This window comes from Lynx canadensis, chromosome A3, assembly GCF_007474595.2.
Source record: "Lynx canadensis isolate LIC74 chromosome A3, mLynCan4.pri.v2, whole genome shotgun sequence".
Taxonomy (NCBI): Eukaryota; Metazoa; Chordata; class Mammalia; order Carnivora; family Felidae; genus Lynx; species Lynx canadensis.
In genome coordinates this window covers 31,851,618-31,875,642 of record NC_044305.1, presented here as the reverse complement: position 1 = coordinate 31,875,642, position 24,025 = coordinate 31,851,618, and the positions used below count along the sequence as shown (strand labels likewise).

Below are 24,025 nucleotides of genomic sequence, written 5' to 3'. Positions count from 1 at the left end.
TAGGGACAACACTACCCAAACCATTTATTTGTGGCACTTCTATAATGGAAGTAAACCCTGCATCATGGTTCTTATTTCATATTTTTTGAAAGTGTGTAGGTACATTCTATGGTTCCAAGGCTGAGATTCAGCATTTGAATACAGTACATACAATATATGAGTGAGTGACCTATCTTTCCCATTAAACTATTCATTCATTCCTTCAACAAATATATATTGATTAGGCAGGCATTGTGTTGAGTGCTAGAGATTGCTTAACAATAAAAATAGGCCTAAATCCCTTCCCTGCTTGAGCTTACATTCTAGGATACAGAGGCAGAAAATAAATAATAAATGTAAACATTAATTTAAAAATAAGATGTTTGGGGCGCCTGGGTGGCTCAGTTGGTTGGGCATCTAACTTAGGCCCAGGTCATGATCCCGCGCTCCGTGGGTTCTTGCCCCGTGTGCTGACAGCTCGGAGCATGGAGCCTGCTTCAGATTCTGTGTCTCCCTCTCTCTCTCTGCCCCTCCCCTGCTTGTATTCTGTATCCCAAAAATAAATAAATATTAAAAAAATTTTGGGGTGAGGGGGGCGCCTGGGTGGCTCAGTCGGTTGAGCATCCAACTTCATTCGGCTCAGGTCATGATCTCACTGTTCGTGAGTTCGAGCCCTGCGTCCCACTCTGTGCTGACAGCTCAGAGCCTGGAACCTGCTTCGGATTCTGTGTCTCCCTTTCTCTCTGCTCCTCCCCTGTTTGTGCTCCCTCTCTCTCAAAACTAAATAAACATTAAAAATTTTTTTTTTATTTTTAATAAAAAATTTTTAAAAATAAGATGTTAAAAGGAGATATTTGGTAGAGAAAAAAAGAAAAGCTGTGACAGTATGTGCAGGACTAGGAGTTCCAGTGGGCAGTAGGGGCTGGTGTGGTATTAAATAGGGTGAAGACAGAAGCCATTACTTGAGCACACCTGTGTTCTAACACCTAGCACAATGCCTGGCACACATTAGCTACTCATTAACCGTTAAGTGAAAAAATGAATGGAACCTTCTAGTACAGAACTCCTCAGCAGTGCCCTGGTACGTGGTGGGCAAATGGCAAGCACCAGGGCACCTTGTTTTCAGTAATATTCCAATGAGGATTGGAAAACAAAGTAAATGATCAAATAAAACCCAGTCCATAGTAGACTGGAAACACACATCATGGCTGGGACTGAAAATTTGAGGTTCCAAAATATACAGAAGCAGTCAGATATTCTTCTCTTTTCCAGATTACGTCTTCATAGTAGTCATAAAGGGCTCAATGTGCCATTTTTAGTCACCTTTTTTATATCTGTTCAATTGAAGCTAAATCAAATTTAGTAATATGATGAGTTTTCCCACAAAGATAGGACAAGACACAAATCTTGGGCTTGGAGATGTAGGTTTTGTTTTGTTTTGTTTCTAATGCTTCCTGGAAATTCTGATTCATCTCCAGGTCTCATATATAAATTATGCATTTGGAATGGGCACAGGTGTGTGTTGCAACCTGACAATCAAGCATCATTAGTTATAGAGGAAAAGGATGGAGCTGAACTGCTAGCCTCAGCACTAAGCAATGTTTGAAAACTGGCAGGACCTATGGAATCAGTGCATTTGCCTCCCAGAAAGCTGCTCACAGACTCTAACGTCCATATTCCTCGGCTTTCACTTGGAATCATATAGAAGCTCATGGTGGTTCATGGTTATCAGGAGCTCTGATTGGCAATGGCAGTTATAAATATATTGGACTAATGGAAAAAAAATGGGAATCATCTTGGTTTGAGTTCTCCAGAAGCAGACCCTGAGATAAGAATTCAAGTACAAACATTTATTTTGGGGGGAGGAGATTCCAGAAAACACTGGTTGGGGGTGAGGAAGTAAGACTGGAAAGAGAAGCTCTTCAGTAAGAGAGCGTCACCAATCAAATCACACTCAGGGGCAATTGGGGGGCTTCTGGGAGACAGTGTAAACATGCCTCAGAGCTATCCCACCCAATGGGTCAGGGACTGGGGGTATTAATATACCGCTCATGTCAGTCACTGAGGGCTGTTTTTGGAAGTGTTAATTCTCTGAACTTGTGTGGCCTGTTGCATCAGTATTTGGGCAGTACACACTCTGGCATCCAGAGCAAGCCCTGAGGCAGAAAGACTCTTGTCCTTGCTGCCACTGGAAGTCGGGTCAGAGTGCACTGACATGGTGAGGGCCCAGAAGAGATGGGCAGGACACCAATACTGTCTGCCGCAGGGATGAAATTAGCGATTGTGCACAGTGAAAGGGAAAGGTTCTCGGGATCTATGTTCAAGAAAGAAAATGGTGGGGTTCTTGGTTGTTATTTTAAAAAAAACTGAAGAGGGCGCCTGGGTGGCGCAGTCGGTTAAGCGTCCGACTTCAGCCAGGTCACGATCTCGCGGTCCGTGCGTTCACGATCTCGCGGTCCGTGCGTTCGAGCCCCGCGTCAGGCTCTGGGCTGATGGCTCGGAGCCTGGAGCCTGTTTCCGATTCTGTGTCTCCCTCTCTCTCTGCCCCTCCCCCGTTCATGCTCTGTCTCTCTCTGTCCCAAAAATAAATAAACGTTGAAAAAAAAATTAAAAAAAACTGAAGAAAGAAAAAAGAGAGGGAGGGGAAATTATAGCCAAATGCTTATAGTGGTTGAACCTGGGTGATGAAAGCATGAGGAGGCCATTATACTATTCCTTTTGCTTTGTGTATGTCTGAAATATTTTCATAATAAGTTAAAAAACAACTAGAAATTTTATTAGATTAAATCTTCTGATCTTTGACCCCCACCCCCAACCCCCCACACACACACACCCATCTATTTCTTCCAAAGGGATGCAATTTAGTTCCATTTACTTCTCAGGAATTTCCTGAGAAATTATTTCAGATGCCTAGCATGACTCTGAGTCTTAGAAGGTATTTTCTTTTTACTCTTTGATAGTTTTTCTTCCTTCTTTATATTTATTCATTTGTCTGTTAGACATTAGAAGATCAGAAGAACTCTCCTTGTTAAAGCCTTCTGGTGACTATTTTAAAAAGAAGAAAAAGAAAGACAAAACTAACAAGGAGCCTATAATTGAAGATATTTTAAATCTGGAGGGGTCTCCAACGACTTCAGGTCCACCAGGTATGATTCATGACAGGTGTTTTGTTTTATTCCATGCTTGAATCCAAGGATTTCTTAAATCCTAAGAAGTCTCACTCCTTGGCTCCTCCCTCCTCCCCTCCCCTCCCTTCTCCTCCCCTCCCCTCCCCTCCTCTCCCCTCTCCTCCCCTCCCCTCCCCTCCCTTCTCCTCCCCTCCCCTCCCCTCCCTTCTCCTCCCCTCCCCTCCCCTCCCTTCTCCTCCCCTCCCCTCCCCTCCCCTCCCTTCTCCTCCCCTCCCCTCCCCTCCCCTCCCCTCCCCAAAGAAGGACTAAAATTGCAGGATTCCTGTGATGAGGAAAGGATATGCAATTAATTTTAGAACTCACAGAATTTTTTTAACAAGGTTTTTTTTATATTTCATTATTTTTTTAAGTAGGCTCCACGCTCGACGTGGGGCTTGAACTCATGACCCTGAGATCAAGAGTCGTGTGCTCTACCTGCTGTAGAGCTCATTATTTTAACTGTGTTAAATAATGTTACTGATGAAAGCAAAACTTTAGGAGAATTGGCTGTGAATTTGGGGAGAAAAGAGATTAGTTGGATCACTCAAATATGCTTTTCCTGATCCTATCTTCATGTGATTCTTTTCTGAATGCAGTTTAAATTTTGCATTGGGCATATGGATGGGATACCTGAGTGGCTCAGTTGGATAAGCGTCCGACTTCGGCCCAGGTCATGATCTCGCGGTGTGTGAGCTTGAGCCCCGCATCAGGCTCTCTGCTGACAGCTCAGAGCCTGTAGCCTGCTTCAGATTCTGTGTCTTCCTCTCTCTCTGTCCCTCCCCTGCTCACGTTGTCTGTCTGTCTCTCTCTCTCTCTCAAAAATAAATAAAACATAAAAATTTTTTTAAAATAAATTTTGCATTGGGCATGTAACAGGAGGGCAGGTAAAAATTCTGGAAAGACAATATCCTTGTCTTTTTATATAAAAACAAACTGCTTACAATATCAAAGGTTTTCATGCAGAGTATATCCCAATGCAAAGAGTAAAAGGGATTATTTGCATTTTCCTTACACAAACCATGTGATTTATAAGCCATCAACTAGCTAGGTTCTTAAAACTGGCAAGTACTATTATTTGTTTAAAGGATTTGCCCAAAACTATAGTCAGTACATGCATTCTGTGAGATCTTCTGTTCTCTAATGGTGCCAAAACTTACTGCTGAAATAGAATTTTGGGTTTTTTTTTTTAAGTTTATTTATTTATTTTGAAAGAGAGCGCACACAAATGGGAGGAGCAGAGAGACAGGGAGAGAGAGAGAGAATCCCAAGCAGGCTCTGCACTGCCAGCAGAGAGCCCGATGTGGGACTTGAACTCACAAACCATGAGATTCTGACTTGAGCCAAAACCAAGAGTCAGACACTTAACCGACTGAGCCACTCAGGTGCCCCAAATAGAATTTTGAATTATTGAGAAGGAGAGAGTCCCCAGCATTTGTCTGGGTTGGTTTTGGAAGCTTTTGTGGCCTGTGAGTTCTCAGCCTTCCCAGGAGCTAAAAAACGCCTCCCCCGTCATGACTCATCTCCTTACTTTAAATAGTGCAAACAATTAAATTCAAAATCCATTTTAGCATAAGCAGTGTTAGTATTTATTTTCCCAAAGATTCCTCCCTCTGAATCTCATGTCATAGTACAAGCTTGCCTCTGCCTTGCAGTAAGTCCTGGATTATATAGTAGAACCATGACTCCCACATATGATCCCATCAATGGAACGCCGGCGTCATCCACCATGACATGGTTCAGTGACAGCCCTTTGACCGAACAAAACTGCAGCATCCTCGCATTCAGCCAGCCCCCCCAATCACCAGAAGCATTGGCTGATATGTACCAGCCTCGGTCTCTGGTTGACAAAACGAAGCTTAACGCAGGGTAAGGACATGGCTCCGTTTTCCTTCTCTGTTAACTGGTGTTGTTGATACAGTAAGAGAGATGTCACAGAGGTGGGGGAGAGGGGATTGTTTAATTTTTAAGTTAGCATGCCTGGGGATTGTACACTATTAGCAAAAATCAGTGCTGATTTTGGCTACAGAAGGGAGAAATGCCACCTTTGGTCATTGCAAGAACATTTGAAGTATGGCAACATTTATGTGTTCTGGTAACTCAATTGATTGCCCTATGTGAATACTACTTCTCCATCCCTGTGGATGTGCAAAGTGTTTTTGAAGGGATGTAGAGCAGTGTATAAGTGGGTTGGTCCCATGGGGCAGTGGGGAGATCCAAGGTGGCCCACCTGGCCCTCATCGCCTTTTGTGGAACACCACATCTTCCGTTAGGTGTTTGAATGAGTGAGTCCTTCAGCTTTGAAGTCATCTCAGAACATACACTCAGACTACTTCTCAAACCACCATTTCTTTCACTCCCCACTGTTCACCACATAAAGTCAAGTTTGTTCACAGCCTTCTACTCCCAATGAGAGCTGGCCCAGCAGATGTCTCTACCCCGCGCACTCACATACCCCATTCCCCCTACGGTGCACACACACACTTTCTATCACTACCTTTGCTCTGCTGCGAGATTCTTTTCCTTCTTTCTGCTCGACCCAGCCACATACTGTCTCCTACTCAGAAACACCATTCTGGATGGGTTCACCTCCTTGCACTCCTGTTCTGACACTTACTCGCTCCCGTGCCACCATTTCCTACCTTATGATGCTCACTCCCCCACTGGACTGTCACTTCCTTTAGGACAGAGGTTGCATCTCAGTCATCCTTATGTTCCCCACCCCCCCCCCGAAAGCCTGTTATAATAGACTTTCAAACCATCTTCATTCTGTGGTACTGGATGCCACTCATCCCTGCCTCGTTCTGCTGTTAACTTTTCATCTCCACCTCTCCACCCCTCACCATTGCCCAGTACTTATTTTTCAACTCTAGAACTGTACCACCCAGTATAGGAGTCTCTAGCCACATGTGGATATTTACATTTAAATTTGAATTTAATTAAAATTAAAGCGTGGCACGAGCCACATTTAAATCTTCAGTAGCCACATGTGACTAGTGGATACTCTATTGGACAGGGCAATATAGAATAGTTCCATTGTTACAGAAAGTTCTGGACAATAAGATAGACCCAGCGTTGAGTCGGACCAGCTGGTGTAGAGGAGAGGCTGTGTGGGAAGTCAGCAGGTACAGATTTTCATTCTGGCTCCATGACAAGGCACATGACCTTGAACATATCACTTAATGTCACTAAGAGTCCATTTTCTCATGTATAAAACTGAGAAAATAAGAACTGCCTTGGCTCCTTCACTGGGTTACTTTAAAGTATCTGTGTAAACAAAATATATATACAGAAAGCACTTAGAAAGTTGTAAAAGCTATAAAATGAAATGCAGATACAAGTTATTATCCAGTCCTCTCCCTTACAGGTTTTTGGTTATATTACTCGGACTTTGTTCAAGGAAATACACACACACACACGCACACACACACACACACACACGTGTACATTTATATATACGTGTATATGTAAATGTAAATGCATGTATATAAATTTAAGTATGTATACAAACATGTTATGTAATATTGTAATATATGTGTGTAAAATGGATTGACTTTTAAAACTCATCCTATTGTTTTCTAGTTGGCTGGACTCCTCCCGTTCCCTTATGGAACAAGGCATCCAGGAGGATGAACAGCTGCTGTTACGATTTAAATACTACACTTTTTTTGACTTGAATCCCAAAGTAAGATACTTTTTCTCTTCTGTCTCTCCTTTTGCTTTAATGTGAATGCATGGAAGTGTAAAATTGAGTCATTGAGTTATCAGAAGTAGGGTTCATGTGTATAATCTTCTGTTTCGCTATGTAGGGTTAGAACGATCAATGTATATATACTGTCTTTGGATTTTCGTCTTTTACTTTCTGGCAGGTATGGTCAGCTGCCCCTGAGTTGGCAGGAGTTTGTGGGGGTCTTCCCGCCCAGCACAGTGTGCTCTGCCCCTTTCCATCTACATAAACAAAGGAACAAGAGGAGAGTGGCTCACAGAGCCGGAATCCTTAATGCTTAGGGAGGAAGCCAAGGTTAAGAGCAGGTTATCATGAACAAGCCCCATGATGGTGCACACTACACTCCCCACTGCAGGGAAGAGGGACTGTCTGTATCCCAGCTGGCTACCAACTCCCATTACGTGCACACCTGCCGCCTGAAGTTTACTAGGACAACTGAGCGGTGAAATAAATCCTCTGAATTTCTGCCCCTTCCTCACCCCTGCGTGGCCCTTTTGTGGAGCTGTAAGTCAGCACTTAACTGGCCAAATGTAGAAAATGTAAACTGAGTCACCAGCCCCCATGCGCACAGGGTGGTTTTATCCTAGTTTCATGCTTATTGCTCTTTCCCGTTCATTGCCAGGCACCTGTTTGAGGAGGATGGCTCAGGCCACCTCTTCTGTGTAGACCCTTTTCTCATGCACGGTGGTGATTCTGCCTCTCGTGGCACTGTCTTCTCCTTCATCCTGATTTGAAGTCTGGTCTTCAAAGGCACATCTCCGCTCCCACTTCTTCCTTAACTGGCATCGTCTTCAAAATAAGCCCTATTCCTTTTCATTTCTGTGGAGCTCCTGCTCAGTCTTTGGTTTAGATCCAACTTAATGCCCATGGCCCTAGCTTGTGTCTAGAGTGCATAACTTCCACTGAGTCATGGCAAAAGAGCGAATTCTGGCTCTTTGAAAAAACCAAACCTTCAGGAGAAACTACCCTACGGCTTCTCCTAAAAGGGAAGGGATTTTTTTGTTTTGATTTTTTTTCAAGGGCACTGTGAATGTCATGTTTGCTTAAGGTAAGCAGTTCTGTCTGTATGGCTCATGAACAAAACTGATTTGAATCAAACAGCCAAATAGAAGCTGTCCACCCAAAGGTGACAGGAAGACTCAGACTTTGGGGATACAGCTTTGGGGCATAAGAACAGTGATCCCCAACCACTTTAGCGTTCCCTTCTCCCCCCTTCTAAAGTAGGGAATGCTATAAATATAACCTAATTGAAGGTTCTTACTATGTGCTGAGTAGATAGAGGGGTACAGAAATTTAAGATGTGGTTCATGTTTTCATAAAACCTACAATCAACTCTAGAAGAACAAAGACATCACCCAGAAAACCATTGTAAAGCTGACAAGGCACCCTACACATGGGAACCAAACTGTGCAGTAGGGTCAGGGAGCTTCTCTTCTCCAGCTTTCAGAAGAGAGATGCAGGCAGGCTGTAGCACTGGGGTAGCAGGTACTGATTGAAATCTCAGATATACAAAAATACTGGAATATACAAAATTTCAAAAGTAATGTACTTTAAAAATACAAAACCCAGCATCCATAAAAGAAAACATTGGTACATTCATAAAAAATGAAAGTTTTATGCGTGCCAAGAAACTATATACAAAGTTTAAAAGTCTTGGCAACACATACAGATAAAAGGTTAATTCCCCTAATAGAGAGCCCCCAGAAATCAATAATAAAAAGACCAACAACCCAGTAGACTAATGATCAAAGGATGGGAACACACAGTTCATAGAAAAGGAACTACAATGGCTTTTAGCCTTGTACTGACAAAGATCAAAAAGTTTCATGCACTATCTTTGCAAGAGTGTTGGGAAAACGGCTCTCTCGTACACTGCTTGTAGGTCAAAGTACAAATTAATCTGATCCCTATGGAGGGCAGTTTGACAATATGTATCAGAATTACAATTCTACATAGCTCTGACCAGGCAAATCCACTCCTTGGTATTTATACACAGTTATACTCAAATATGTGAATTAACATGTCTGCACAAGAACAGCCTTTGCTACATAATTTGAGGAAGAAAATGGGAAACTACCTAAACATCCGTCAGCAGGGAAGTGATTAAGGACCTTATGATACATCCATACAGTGTTGTAGCTAAGAAGAATGAATCAGGTTTCTTTTGATGTAGAACATATTCAAGGTATATTATCGAGTGAAAAAAAAAAAAAAACAAGGAACAAAACAGTCTATAGAGAAACTACCATTTGTGGGGGGAAAGGAAGGGAAGGAGACTTAACTTTTTAGTGTACATTATTTTGTCCCTTTAGGATTCATTCAAAATGAATTTCTTCATTGTGTATTATTTTTCCCCCATTTAAATGTGTGGATTAAAAAAACTTTTATAATTCCAATAATTCACAGTATTTTTTTTAAAGGTTCAGTAGAGAAAAGGCATGTCAGTTTCAATGAGAATCCTAGAGGACACTGAAAGTCGCCTCACAGCTAATAGGGAATCCTGAGTGATTAGATCTAAATAGTAACCCTTTCCTGAGAGAGTGAAACTGTGGGAAGCAGGTTTTATTATTTGTTTGTATTGGTTTTGGGTGGAAAGAGAGAGGGGTTCACTGAATTGACTGGAGGGGGAGAAACGGATTCAGGCAATGGAGGTGGTAGAAACCACAGCTTCCAGTCTGGGGTTTCTATTCTCAGTAAACCAGAAGACAAAGGAAATCTAGGGCCAAGGAGAAGGCAAGAGTAGCCAATCCCCACCAAGGGAAACATTTGTTTCTAAGTTGGGAAAACCACTGACTGAGTTCTCAAAGAGAAAAAGACCTGTCAGGGTGCCTGTTAATAAGTGACCTGCAGGGGCGCCTGGGTGGCTCAGTTGGTTAAGTGTCCGACTTTGGCTCAAGTCATGATCTCACAACTCGTGGGTTTGTGCCCCTAATCGGGCTCTGTGCTCACAGCTTAGAGCCTGGAGCCTGCTTCAGATTCTGTGTCCCTCTCTTGGTCTGCCCCTCCCTCCCTCATTCATTCTCTCTCTCTCTCTCTGTCTCTGTCTCTCTCTCTCTCAAGAGTAAACATTAAAAATAAATAAGTGACCCATAAAACCTGGGACCTTGTGATGTTCCAGAGCCTCAGGGGGGAACGTGAACAAGCCTCCAAAGAAGAAAATCCAGAGCTCTGCTGGCTCCACAGAGAAATCCAGTATTCCTCAGTGGGAGCCAGGCTTATCCTGTCCCTTCTAACATCTTCTACTAGATCCTGTTCTCCTGATGTCAGTTTGTAAATGTAGGTAACTTTTTCTTTCAAGGACTTGTTTTACTTGGCTTCAAGGGAGTGGTGGGGAAATTAGGTTTGTTCAAGTGTGGAAGCTTTGATTTTTTTAAATCTTTACTGACTGCATTGGAGAGAAAAGCCTTATCAGGTGATTTGACTTACTCTCACTAAAAGTCCTACAGCATTAGGATTGTAGACACTGACTGAGTGGCAGACAGACAGATATGATATGACAATCCAATTCAAATTTTAGTAGCTGCACATACTCTTTAGATTTTTGTCTTTAGACTGTTAATTAAGCAGGGGTCTTTGGGGGGGAGGGGCAGAGATTGTTTAGTTTCTGGTGTGCGTTGTGTGTGTGTGTTTTTTAGTTGTCGTGTCTTGATTGCAGTATAGTGCCATAAAATTCTAATATAATGATTGTTAGTACATTCACGTGGTTGTGCAACCATCACCACAATCCAAAAAAGTTTTGCATCACCCAAAAAAGTTTCCTTATACCCCATTTGTGGTCATTCCCTGCTCCCAGCCCACCACTGGTCTGCTTTCCCTCTCAAGGTTTGCCTTTTCTGGAAGCTTCACATAGATGGAAGCCTCCAGAATATAATCTTGTGCATCTGAACTCTTTGACTCTCCATGTTTCTGAGGTCCCCACTACATATCAGTAGTGTGCTCCCTCTTACTGCTCAGTGGCCTCCCGTCATGCATGTGACCCACATTTTGTTGAGGGACATTCACCAGTTCACCAGCTGAGGGACACTGGAGCGTTCCCAGCTCAGGGTTGCCATGAATAACACTGTTGTGAACATTCTCACATGTGTTCTGTTTGGGCTCGTTGGGGGAGGAGACTGGGGCTAGCTCCTGAGGTGTACCATGACACCTGGCAAAGTTCAGGAAGCAAAGACAGACTTTCTTAAGGTTCTTAGTGTTCCAGCTTCCGGAATACCACACTTTTGGGTTTTCACTTGTCTTGCCTGGCCAGCAGCGTTAGCACTGTTGAGGAGAAGCGTGCCTGTGGACAGGTCCCGTTTCCTGCTGGACCGACACCAATGCTGTTGCTGGTTTGGGCTTGCTATGGGTTTTTACCTCCCCTGTCACCTTTCTTCTAGTGTGTATAAGGGTAATGCAAAAGGAAAAATAAACTAATGATAATCAACCTTTGATAAATCTGTTTAGGTGCTCTATCTTTCTGTTCCTCCTCCATACTTTCTTCAACTTTTGTTTAGAGGATATAGTAAATTGTATACTCCCTGTGGGGAGTACAATGGATACAGAGCTGCAGTTTTGCAAGATGAAGAGAGTCCTGTAGATGGATGGTGGTGATGGGTTTTCCCTCCAGTGGAAGTGGTGATGAAAGAGGGGGAAATAACGGAATCGAGATGGGTCTATTTGGCCCCTTGAAGATGCTCTGGAAAATATTTTGAGAAAGTGCTAAGTTCGGAAGTAAAATGAACTGGGGTGGTGGAAAGAGAGAGAGAGGTATTTCCTTCACTTATCTGAATGCAAGTTTATTGTTTCTGATTAACAAGGAATGGCCTCCGTTATTCCAGAATTTTTGTACTGAGGAATATAAATACGTGCCCTCCACCAACACACACCTACCTGTTTCTTTCTTTAGTATGATGCTGTCCGAATAAACCAACTCTATGAACAAGCCAGGTGGGCCATTCTCTTAGAAGAAATTGACTGCACGGAAGAAGAAATGATGATCTTTGCAGCGTTACAGGTATGAGAACTTCAATACGTTTTTTCTGGAAGAAAATGAACTTGTTTTCTTAAAGTTTCATTTTCTTCATACTGTTTTTCTTCTTTGAAGAAAGAATTGAAAATGAGGGGAGTCTATTTAAATTTAAAATACGCCTCATAACCCACACACATGCCCATCTTATATAAGGTGTTAGTCTTGCGATTCTTATCCTCACTACAAGTTCAACCAGTGGTGGGGAAGAATCGAGTTTGAACACAACTAAATATAAATCTCAAAATAATTCAGATTAAAACGTCATCTTCCCTTCATAGGAGAGAGATCTCGTTCCAGGAGATGTTTGTTACTATGAGGGAGTGGGGGGGATTGCCTTCAAAAAGAAGAAGTGGCTAATGGATTTATTTGAGTTTATAACATTTCTAAAACCTCTGTTTGCATTGTAGTATCACATTAGCAAACTGTCATTGTCAGCTGAAACACAGGACTTTACACATGAGTCCGAGGTCGACGAAGTAGAAGCAGCACTTTCTAATTTGGAAGTGACCCTAGAAGGTGGAAAAATGGACAATACCTTGGTATGAACTTTTCTGGTAACTCAGAACTGTGGCTGTGTTCTCATGGATTGACAAACGTTAAATGAGTTGTTTTTTTGTTTTTTTGTTTTTAATTTGAACTAAGAGAAAAATGGCGAGCAAGGGAGAAGGCCAGAGGGAGAGAGAGAAAGAGAATCTTAAGCAGGCTCCATGCCGAGAATATGAAAGCGGTCCCTTCACTCAGGTCTAGAGAGAACCGCCCAGTCCATGGCATGGCTAGCTGTGAGAATGAAGAAGATGCTTTACAGATACAAAGCCTATGATCTACCTAGTCATCATGCGTTGCACCTGGGCAAGGTGGACACAGTGAGGGCCTTTATTCTGGGACACTGTAAAAAGTTTGTGACACCTACTGACTTCAGGAAATAAACAAAACCTTCCGGTGAAACATAGTAGTACAACTATTTTATCGTATCCTTATCCATGAAATGTGGCCAAACAGCAGCTTTATAATCAGAATGCCTCTCCTATCTGATTCATTCGTTGAATGCCGCCCTTCCTTTAACTTCTTCAAACGGTAGGAGTAAATATTAGTTTAATTCACATTGAATTAGACAGTGGATCCATTGTAACTGAATATAAATAGTAACATAAAAATGAGTCATATGTTCTTAGCTATTTGGTTCATGTTTCCTTATGATTAATTTCCTTCAAATGGGAAATTGGTATCACGCAAACGCAAATATTCTGTACAAACTAAATGCCAAGATTCTGTAGAGATTCAGAGCCCTGTCTCACATTCATGGGAAACACAGGCCCATGAAATTGGAGCTCTCTTTTGTCTACTTCCTCCACTAACTTAGATACACGATGACCATTCTCAGAATAAATGAAAAATTCCCTCCTCCTTCCCTCGATATTTTCATGCGATGCTAAACAGTAGGCTTTTCACTTAGGAGGCAGGCACCAACAGACACTGCAGAATGAACTTTGAACCAGGTTCCTTTTGAGAAGTTAATCAGTGAACTAAACGTAAGGAAAGCTACTCGCTCTGAGGTAGAATTTGTACAATATTTTGTTTGTACATAAAAGTAGCAGTTTCTAACTCAGATTTTTAACTTGAAAGGTAGTGTTTGGTCAGTTTTTTTAACCCCTTTTTTCATTTGCATGACACGTGACATAAACAGAAAAGTGAAAAAACAAAAAGCAACCTGTAGCTTAACAAATTTGTATTAAATTATCACCCACATCACAACCCAAATCAAGAACTAGAACTTTGCCAGCCACCCAGAAGCCCCTGCACATGCCCCCATCCTACTGTCTGCCCTCCTCCACTCCCCAGCCGCTGAGGTAACTGCTAGAAATGTGGCTAGTGTGATTGAGGAACTGAGTTTCTCATTTTATTTAATTTTAATTAATTCAGATTTTAATAACTCCATGTGATGAGTGGCTATAGTACTCGACAGTGCAGGTATAGAGTATCAACACCACCTAATTACTGCTTATGAAATATTATCTTTTTCCTTAGGAGGACATTACTGATATCCCTCAACTTGCAGATAACCTCAAATTATTTAGGTAAGTCACCTTGAAGGAGAAAGAGATTGCTCATAACAAAGCCTTGCAGGTAAAGAGTCCAGGAATTTACATTTTTTTTAATGTTTATTTATTTTTTGAGAGACAGAGACAGAGTATGAGAGAGGGGGAGTCACAGATTCCGAAGCAGGCTCCAGGCTCTGAGCTGTCAGCACAGAGCCCGACGCGGGGCTCGAACCCATGAACCATGAGATCATGACCTGAGCTGACGTCGGCTGCCTAACCGACTGAGCCACCCAGGTGCCCCTTTATTTATTTATTATTTTTTTTTTTTAATGTTAAATTGAACCTCATTAGTCAGGTTCATGGTTCAAAGGTAAGAGCATGGGCTGTGGTATCAGATAGACAATGGCCTGAATCCTAGCTCAACAACACACACTAGCTGAGTTACCTAGGGCATTGTCATGTATTGGAGCCTCGGTTTCCTAATCTATAAAATACGGATATACCTCCTCTTGGATTTATTGGGGGGAATTAAATGAAATAATATATATGAAGCATTGAGCATGGTGCCTGGATCACATTAAATGTTCAGTAAATGAGGGCGCCTGGGTGGCTCAGTCGGTTAAGTGTCCCAACTTTGGCTCAGGTCATGATCCCATGGTTTATGAGTTTCAGCCCATCAGGCTCTGTGCTGACAGCTCAGAGCCTGGAGCCTGCTTCAGATTCTGTCTCTGCCTCTCTCTCTGCTCACCCCACCCCACACCTGCAGTCTTCCTCTCTCTCTCTCTCAAAAATAAACATTAAAAAAAATTTTAAATGTTCAATAAATGGTGGTGTAAACATGGCCAGTGTTGGCAATTAGTGAACATATATACTAGACTGGAGTTTCTGTCATGGTCATCTGTGAGGCTCAGGACTTGACATCATTTGAAGGTTCTTTCGTGGTTTAAAAATCAATTGTCTCTAGAATGTTGGTGCTGGACTTGCACACAGTGATCTCCCAGGTTTATCTACCTCTGCCTGTTAAGGTGTTTCTGAAAAACTCCCCAGTGACCTCAGATCAATCTGAAACTGTTAAAAAGGCAGAGAATTTTTTTTATTTTGTGGAAAGAAAGGACTGCTACATTTGTGACGGTGCCAGAGTGTGTTAAGATGAAAAGAATAAGACCCCTTTGAAGTTCTATCAGTTATTCATGTCACTTTATGGTTTGTTGACTTTTCTTAACAAGCCGGCACCTCACTGGGTCAGTTGGCCCGAAAAGAAACACAAGTTGCTTTTGGTAATACATGATGCACAAAAAGACTTGGAAAAGTCAACAGTGAATCAGGTATAAATGAGAAACAAGCATCCAAAGGTACCCATATTTGTCACTGGGTTTCTACAGGTTGCTTTTTTTTTTTTAATGTGTTCATGGGATGTGGTCTCAAACAGTAGGATCATTAATTTAACTTTTGTGGCATAAATGGTTGCAACCACACATATTGTTATAGCCAGAGCTACAGAAAAAAAAGTAATCATTTGAATCCACAAATACATCTTTATAATTTTTAAACAATCATTCTATGGAGACAGTAGGTTGCCATGTTCTCTGTATAGAGCAAATCCGGCTCTTGACAAACCAAATAACCACAGTTCCCTTCCTATAGATGTTTTCAGTGAAGGAGACGATATCCCAGAGTTAAGCCCTATATCCACTTCACTTTAATGTGATTGCTTTGCTCAGGCTCACAAAACTGTCTTCATGTTTCATGGTGGTCACTATATCTACCAAAGGTCTAAAGGTGTTGAATTTAATAGACAATATAGTTCATGGAAGAAAGAAAGAAAAAGAAAGAAAGAAAGAAAGAAAGAAAGAAAGAAAGAAAGAAAGAAAGAAAGAAAGAAAGAAAGAAAGAAAAAGAGAGAGAGAGAGAGAGAGAGAAAGAAAGGAGGAATATAAGGAAGAAGGAAGCAAAGAAAAAAAGAGACAGGAAGAGGGGAATGGAGCTCTATTCCTGGTGGGTGTGTGACCCATAAAGGCCCTTCGTTTCCTTTGTTTATCAGTAGAAAAGCATGGAGCTAGTCCTTTGATTTTTAATGTTTCTTTTTCTTTAACAGTGAAGCTCTTTTTTTTTTTCCCTAAACAAAATCAGTTGAACCCACTATATAAACACTGGATTTCAGTTTCCAGCAACTGATTTAAATGCACCCAATCTAATGCAAACCTCGGTCTTGCCATAAATACCTAAGAGTGCTAGATAAAAGAAAAATAAAAGAATTGTAAATACAGCGTTGAGGTGAGACTGGGAAAGTCCGGTTTGCAGGAAATACAGAGGAAACCTAATTCTACAAATGAAGCCTCAGATGCACAGATTATCATGGCCTAGGGCTGGGATTTTAGTCCCTGGGCACAGATAGGAGATGAAGTTTTAGGCCTATTGTAAGGCCTAAAGCACAGGACTAAAGCCCGTGCCTAAAAACAAAAACTCACAAGGGCTGCCTTCTGTGTTTAACAGGGAGAGACTGTCCACCAGCCAGGAAGCAGTAAGTTCATCCTTGCATGCGGTTCCATGTGGGGAAATGAAAAGTCTCTCCGGAGAAAATGGAGCCAAATCCTGTGTCACCCCAGGATGTAGATCTAAATTTAAGTGTCTTACATGATAGGAGAATTCTGGAAAAAAAAAAAACAAAACAAAAAACAGAAACTGGCCCATGACACAAAACCTGTGAAGCCCTAGCAAATGTAATTGCTACCTGGAGGGAAATATCCACAATCTAGCATGCATGGGCCTTATAGAGAAAATAATAACCCTCTAAAAAATGAGCCCCCAATAAAAACTAACCATGTAAGTTCATGAACTACCATAAAGGAAAGACAGCAGACCCAACAAGCAAGAAGATTAGCAGTTTCAATAATTTTAGGTAAGAGAACAATCTGAAAAAAACATAAAATGAGTATGTTTAGAATCCTTAAGGAAATTAAAAGGTAACAATCACCATGAAAGAGAAGAGGCGATATTGAAAAGGAACCAAATAGAAAATCTGGAAACAAAAAATTTAGTCATCGAAATTTAAAACAGAATAGGTGCATTGAATGTCAAGTTTAAAAACACAGTTGAAGAGAGAAAACAGAAAGGTAGAAATGGGAAATATGTTATCAGTAGAATGAGAAGTTTCATTATATATCTACTAGGAGTTCTATAAGAAAATATGGGAGAGAAGCAAGTATTCAAAAAAGAATGCTTGAGAATTTTCCAGAATTGTTAAAGACAAAAATACCTAAATTCAGGAATGGTAAATCCCAAGCAAAATAAATCACTATAGATGCGCATCTTAATAAGGCCAGCCATTGATAAGGGAAAGTCTTTAAATCAGAGAGAAAAAAATGGATTTCCTAGCAAGAAAAACAGCGGAGTGTGTAACAGACTTTTCATTGGCTGGGAAATATCTTGAAAGTGCTAAGAGAAAGTAGCAATCAGTCTAGAACTTTATGCCCAACCAGCCTTTCAAGATTCTACCTTATGCAAACCCCTAAATATAAACCAGACAAGATACAATTCTATTAGTAAGTTACATATTTAATAAAAAACAATGATTCATGTCCAGACTGTAAGGTATGACCAGTGTTGGAGAGACTACTTGGAAACAATTAAATGGCTCCACTAGAGGATACAGAGACAGAAGCCACACATAAAATCCATTCATTACATCATTCACAGACAAGTTACTGTAGGGAAATAGGCAAGTTACTATAGCAAAGAACATCCCAGGCAGATTTACACAATGTGCTATAGGAGATTATCAGTGAGAGGAATACAAGACCCCAAAAACACAGAGGAATCTTTATAATACTTCATAAAGAGAGAGTGACTATGAAAACTTTTGGTCCCACGAAGAAACACTGGTTATCACATAGAAAAATATCTCTAAGTGGAGTTATGCACTCTTTTTTTTTTTTTAATTTATTTTTTTGAGAGAGAGAAAGAGAGTGCTAGCAGGGGAGGGGCAGAGAGAGAGGGAGACACAGAATCCAAAGCAGGCTCCAGGCTCCAAGCTATTAGCACAGAGCCATACACGGGGCTCAAACTCATGAACCGCGAGATCATGACCTGAGCTGAAGTTGGATACTTAAGCAACTTAGCCACCCAGGTGCCCCGATACACTCTTGTTTTTTTAAAAGCTAGTGTTCCAAATTTATGACCTCTCTGTGATGACAACTGGCCATCATTAATAAGCCTCCAGATGCTTTCAAAATAAGAAACCTCTCCTTTAAGGAAAAGGTGATTGTGAAATGAGTAAGAACGTAATCAGTATTTGAAAGAGATTAGTGCTATAAAGAGAGCATTATTTGCAAATATTTCCATGGTCATAGTGTTGCCAGTAATGATACTGCCTATTAAAACACTATTATCTTGCCTTAAATTTTGATCACATCTCTCAGTTAAGCTGACAGTCTGATCAAAAGGGGGGAATTGTTAAAAAGAAAACCACAGGCCCAAAATGGCATCGCTTAGACCAAGTCACCAAACTGGGGCTTTATACCTAATTGCAGTTTCAACCTTCCCCAGAAATTAGTCTTAACTGGTCAGGAGAAAATATTCCAATCAGCACCGCTGAAGTCATCTGTCACATGGGCCTTCCATCTCCCAAAAGATGAGGTTAATTCACCTAACAAGACCTCCTGCCCTTCCGCACCAGGAAGGTGACCTTGCCTAGAACAGTCCTTTCTTTTGCTAATAACTTTCTTACCCCAACTTCCTTCCTATAACAATCCTCCATTTTGTACCTTAGAGCTCTCCTCTACTTGCTAGATCGGATGATGCCCAATTTATGAATCACTTAATAAAGCCAATTAGACTTTCAAAGTTTAAAAAATAATATTATCTGCACACCTTTAAAACTTGGAAACAGAATTTGTCTGCATTAAACACCATCCAAATGAAGTTACAGTATTTTTTTTTAAGTTTAAGAGAGCACACACAAGCAGGGTAGGGACAGAGATTGAGAGAGAGAGAGAGAGAGAGAGAGAGTCCCAAGCTGGCTCCACACTGTCAGTACAGAGCCCAACGCAGGGCTCCATCCCACAAACTGTGAGACCATGACCTGAGCCGAAATCAAGAGTCGGATGCTCAACCAACTGAGCCACCGAGGTGGACCGAAGTTATAGTGTGTTTTAAACCCACTTATTAAAAATATAAAAATGCAACATATTCTGATTAATCTGCATAAGTGAGTGATTGACATGAGGGAAGATGGAACTCCGTAGCTTTGTTTCAACAAAAACCTTCAAAACTAGGTAGATGGCACTATACAATGAACATTGTGATTTAGAGTAAGCATGGCCAATAATGTACTTCCTCAACTGGGATTTATGTAACTGAGTAACAACCTCCCTTTTTAAAACAAACTGAGTTCTTCATATTCATTTTTAATTAATATATTTGTAAAGGTTTTATAATGTATGTTACAAATACTACAAATTAACAATTGTAAATATGTTAAGCGAAGGGTATTATATTTACATAATATATATGGGTAATATTGACCCAGCTCTTGCTTACAAGGTGCCCAGCTCTGACTCACCTCTACACTTTGCATGTGCTGTTGCTACCTTCTGAAATTTCTCTTCCCTTTTCTCCAATCAAATTCTTACCCATCCTTTATTCTATATTTAAACGCTGTGTCCTCTGTAACTCACCACGCTGCACAACCTTGTTCCATGACGTAGCATATTTTATTCATTGATATGTGCATTTCCCTCTTGACCCTATGGGCTCCATGAAGATTCAGAAGACTGCCTCAATGCTTGTGTTTATCATGCCCCATGCAGCCACCTTCTCCACTTCTTCCCCTACACTGTCCTGCTCCAGCCTCTGGAACATGGAACAGGAGCAATAATCATTAGCTTTGGGAATTAATGGAAGTGCCCTGGAAGATGAACCAAACTGGAAGACGATAGCAGTGGGAATCTTTTGATATTCTTAAAGTCCAGTTAAAATGGAGCAGCAGAGTTTCATTCTTAATTATGAATAGAAATATTTATTAAATGCCTAGGACGTAACTGAGACCTTACTATCTTTTGTGTAAAGGCTTGTCTTCTGATTCTATTTTGAAAATACTATTAATTTTGGAGATTCTGATTCTTAGACAAATAACCTTCAAATGTGTTCCTTAGAATTATCGTAACTACAGCTTTCAACATAACAAATATTATTTTGATGCAATGGCTTTCTAAATCTTGGAAATGTTACCTGCATATAATGTTTTTCCATTTTATTTTATACTTTCTGTGTTATACACTGGCTTTTTAATGAACATTTTCTCTCTTATCTTTGTGTGAAGTGGAACACATTTTTAGCTAAGGAAAGACGATGGTTGACATGTTAAAAGTCTTGCCCCAAATGATGTATGAGTGGGGTTAACACAAGGCTTCCTCTCCTCCTCTCATTCTTTTTTTTTTTTTTTAATTTTTTTTTTTCGACGTTTATTTATTTTTGGGACAGAGAGAGACAGAGCATGAACGGGGGAGGGGCAGAGAGAGAGGGAGACACAGAATCGGAAACAGGCTCCAGGCTCCGAGCCATCAGCCCAGAGCCCGACGCGGGGCTCGAACTCACGGACCGCGAGATCGTGACCTGGCTGAAGTCGGACGCTTAACCGACTGCGCCACCCAGGCGCCCCTCCTCCTCTCATTCTTGAATGCAGAAATCCACTGCTCTAGCATGAGATTCACCCCCACAGCCGGGACTGCTCCACAGAACCATGGACAGCCCATGTTATCTTTTCTCTGACTAGCTGTACCCCCTTTCCCACTTCCCAGCTCTCTCTCATGTTTTCTATTTTCAGTGACCCAATTGAGACCTGCTATTGGCACCACCAACCTTGTCCAGCCCAGAGTACAAAATGTTCCGGCCCCCACAAATATCACTTTTGGAGATCTTCCCCCAAAACATTTTTTAATAACAGCAGAATCTATACAGATTAGCTGTAGGGTTTTTGTGATTTCCATGACTCGGTGGGAATTCTCTGGGGGGTTTCTCTTAAGGCTCAAGAGGAAACCACGGAAAACGTTGCTTACTTCTAGTTCTAATTTTTAGTCCTGTAACTTGAAAACTGTGTTGTCCATATGGACAGCTTTTTCAGATACAAGAAGTATACTGAAATTACAGGTGTCCCCCAGATTCATGGATGTTTCTCAAATAACAGTAATAGTTTATTGAGCACTTCAGTCATGCCAGGTCCTGTGATAAGCACTTTCAGAGATTACCTCTTTCTATCCTCACAGAAGCCCTGTGAGTTGGAGGCTCACAGGGCAGTCACACAGAGGCAGTGCACGTGGCCCAGGCAGATGAAGTGTCTTTCCCAGGGTCACACATTAGGCATCAGCAGAGCCAGAATGGTCTAACTCCTGAGATTCTGCATTTTCTACATATCATGTTAAAAACCCCATTTTTACTTTTTGGAAATGAGTTAGCAATTAGAAAAGTACTTTCAGAAATAAAGAGTATGTCATATGAACGGGTTTCGAGAACATCTTGATCCACTTAAAATTTGCAACGTGTCCCTGTGTTTCTAGGTGGTTGTTAAAAGGCTAATTGTTGGGGCGCCTGGGTGGTGCAGTTGGTTAAGCGTCCGACTTCAGCCAGGTCACGATCTCGCGGTCCGTGAGTTCGAGCCCCGCGTCGGGCTCTGGGCTGATGGCTTGGAGCCTGGAGCCTGTTTCCGATTCTGTGTCTCCCTCTCTCTCTGCCCCTCCCCCGTTCATGCTCTGTCTCTCTCTGTCCCAAAAATAAATAAACGTTGGAAAAAAAAAAATTTTTTTTAAATTAAAAAAAAAAAAAAAGGCTAATTGTACTTTAATTTGCAGGCCCAAGAAGCTAATACTGAAAGCTTTCAAACAATATTGGTTCATCTTTAAAGACACATCTATAGCCTACTTTAAAAATAAGGAGCTTGAACAAGGAGAACCAGTAGAAAAACTAAATCTGAGAGGTAAGAGAGTCCTACATGAGGGTATGGGCTTGTCATGACCCAGCTAGCATGCATATGAAAGCCAAGGTTCCTACCCAGTGAAGCAGGGTTGACTTCCAGAGGAACCGCTCTATCTCACTGGTTTCCACACAGCAGCCTGTCTGCAGCTTTCTGCTGTCCTTTCTTCCCCAGTGTGGCCAAGCCTATGAAGTGGTGGTAATTGCTGTCATCAGGGTAGTACATGAGGCCTTGTAGGATCCCGAAAACTTTCTAAATTCCAGGATGGTTCTGTTTAATTCAGTGTCGCTTCAGTTTCTGTACCAATTTCTGAAAGTGGCTGTGAGTGTACTGGTAACTCCATTAACTGAAAATACTTAACCAGTGCACTCAATTTCCTTATCATATGGTGACAGTGAGAAAACTCCCTCTGCCTTGATTTATTTTAAAAGTTTATATTCATAATTCAGTGCTACTATGAGGCAGAATAGCCAAATCAACCTGGAAAATGAATTCAGTTGATGACATGTTTAAAATGATAAGAGGGGCACCTGGGTGGCTCAGTCGGTTAAGCGGCCGACTTCGGCCCAGGTCATGATCTCGCAGTCCGTGAGTTCGAGCCCCGCATCGGGCTCTGTGCTGACAGCTCAGAGCCTGGAGCCTGTTTCAGATTCTGTGTCTCCCTCTCTCTGACCCTCCCCCGTTCATGCTTTGTCTCTCTCTGTCTCAAAAATAAATAAACGTTAAAAAAAAATTTTAAATGATAAGAGAAAATAGTTTTTGTTATCCATGTTAGTTATTCATGAGTCTTATTTAGTTATCCTTTAATTAATGTTGTCTGCTTGCTCCTCAGTTTTTCAAAAGAGAACCAAATCTGAAGGGCTTACGTTCAAAGTGTTTCTTTTAGATGCACATCTGATATTGATATAACAGATTTCTCAGAACTCAGTTTTGTCCCTTCCTTTTATCATTCAGGCTGTGAAGTTGTGCCAGATGTAAATGTAGCAGAGAGAAAATTTGGAATCAAGTTACTAATCCCTGTTGCTGATGGTATGAATGAAGTGTATCTCAGATGTGATCATGTGAGTAAAACCACAAAAATGCTAACTCCCTTCACCTTTATTAAACCTAAGGACAAACCAGCTGAGATGCTTTCTCAAATCAGAACACTCATCAGTCAGCTATTACTTTGTAACAAACAACCACAAAATCAAATGACACATACCAGTAAACCTTGGTCTCTGAAACATCTATGGGCTTGGATGATCCAGCCTTGTGTCAGCTGAACAGATCTGCTTCCAGCCACAGGTCTGGCTAGGCTTGGCTCCTTACTGGAGGTAAGCGCACTGTATTCTGGGTACCCAGCTGCCTGGGGAGGCTCTGCTCACAGTGATGGCGGAAGTGCAAGAGAGGAACTACAAACGTGGCAGGCCTCCTAAAACTTGAGCTTTGAGTGAGTACACTGTTATTTCCACCTACGTTCCATCAGCTAAAGTAAGTCCATGGTGAGGCTCAAAGTCAAGAGGTGGGAAATTACACCCTGGCTCCAATGAGACAGATCGTAAAATTACATGGCAAAAGGTGTGGATACCAGGAGGATGAAGATTGAGGTCAGTAATTCAGCATACCATACTTACTGTTGCTCCGAAGAATTCGACCGTTCATCTGCATCCCCTCAGCTTCTGAGACCACTCCACTTGGTTCCCTGAGGTGAAAAATGAGCACACACATTAAAGAACAATAGAGGCCGCCACTGACTGGTTCAGAGCCCGTCAGTGGACCTGATTCCTACTATGGGATTCAAATCTTTAGTAAGAATAGGCCAGGGTAGACATTATATGGGAAATCAGTTAATGATTTTTTTCCTCATGTCCTTCTGTAATAGAGATCAGACATGATATGAAAATGGAAATATACATCAAGCAAGTCTGTCGGGTAGCTTGGGTTTTCATCTGTCTGTGCTCCATGGAGCTCCTGTGTCCTTGGTTTATCTTTAAATGCAAAGTTCTCTGCATGGAATTTATCACAGCTGACATTCCTGTTCTCTAGCCCTTTAGCATAGAGAAACTCAACATGGGACTCAAAAGCCTTTGTTGGGTGTTAAATTAGGTGATTGACAGCCACTCAGAACATGTGCCACTTCACATCTTTCCTTGCTTGGTAGGT

The 24,025-nt window shown here is 41.5% G+C and overlaps 1 protein-coding gene across 2 annotated transcripts in view; it reads left to right on the top strand.

The window, feature by feature from the left end:
• The window catches only part of FERMT1 (fermitin family member 1), a 36,074-nt gene that overhangs the window by 6,160 nt on the left and 5,889 nt on the right, over window positions 1-24,025 (top strand). For both annotated transcript variants that reach the window (XM_030310069.1, XM_030310071.1), the window contains exons 4-11: window positions 2,979-3,125; window positions 4,799-5,012; window positions 6,726-6,828; window positions 11,753-11,860; window positions 12,283-12,414; window positions 13,901-13,950; window positions 21,759-21,883; window positions 22,835-22,941. In XM_030310069.1, the coding sequence (XP_030165929.1) occupies window positions 2,979-3,125; window positions 4,799-5,012; window positions 6,726-6,828; window positions 11,753-11,860; window positions 12,283-12,414; window positions 13,901-13,950; window positions 21,759-21,883; window positions 22,835-22,941 (986 nt within the window). The remainder of the gene's footprint in view (window positions 1-2,978; window positions 3,126-4,798; window positions 5,013-6,725; window positions 6,829-11,752; window positions 11,861-12,282; window positions 12,415-13,900; window positions 13,951-21,758; window positions 21,884-22,834; window positions 22,942-24,025) is intronic.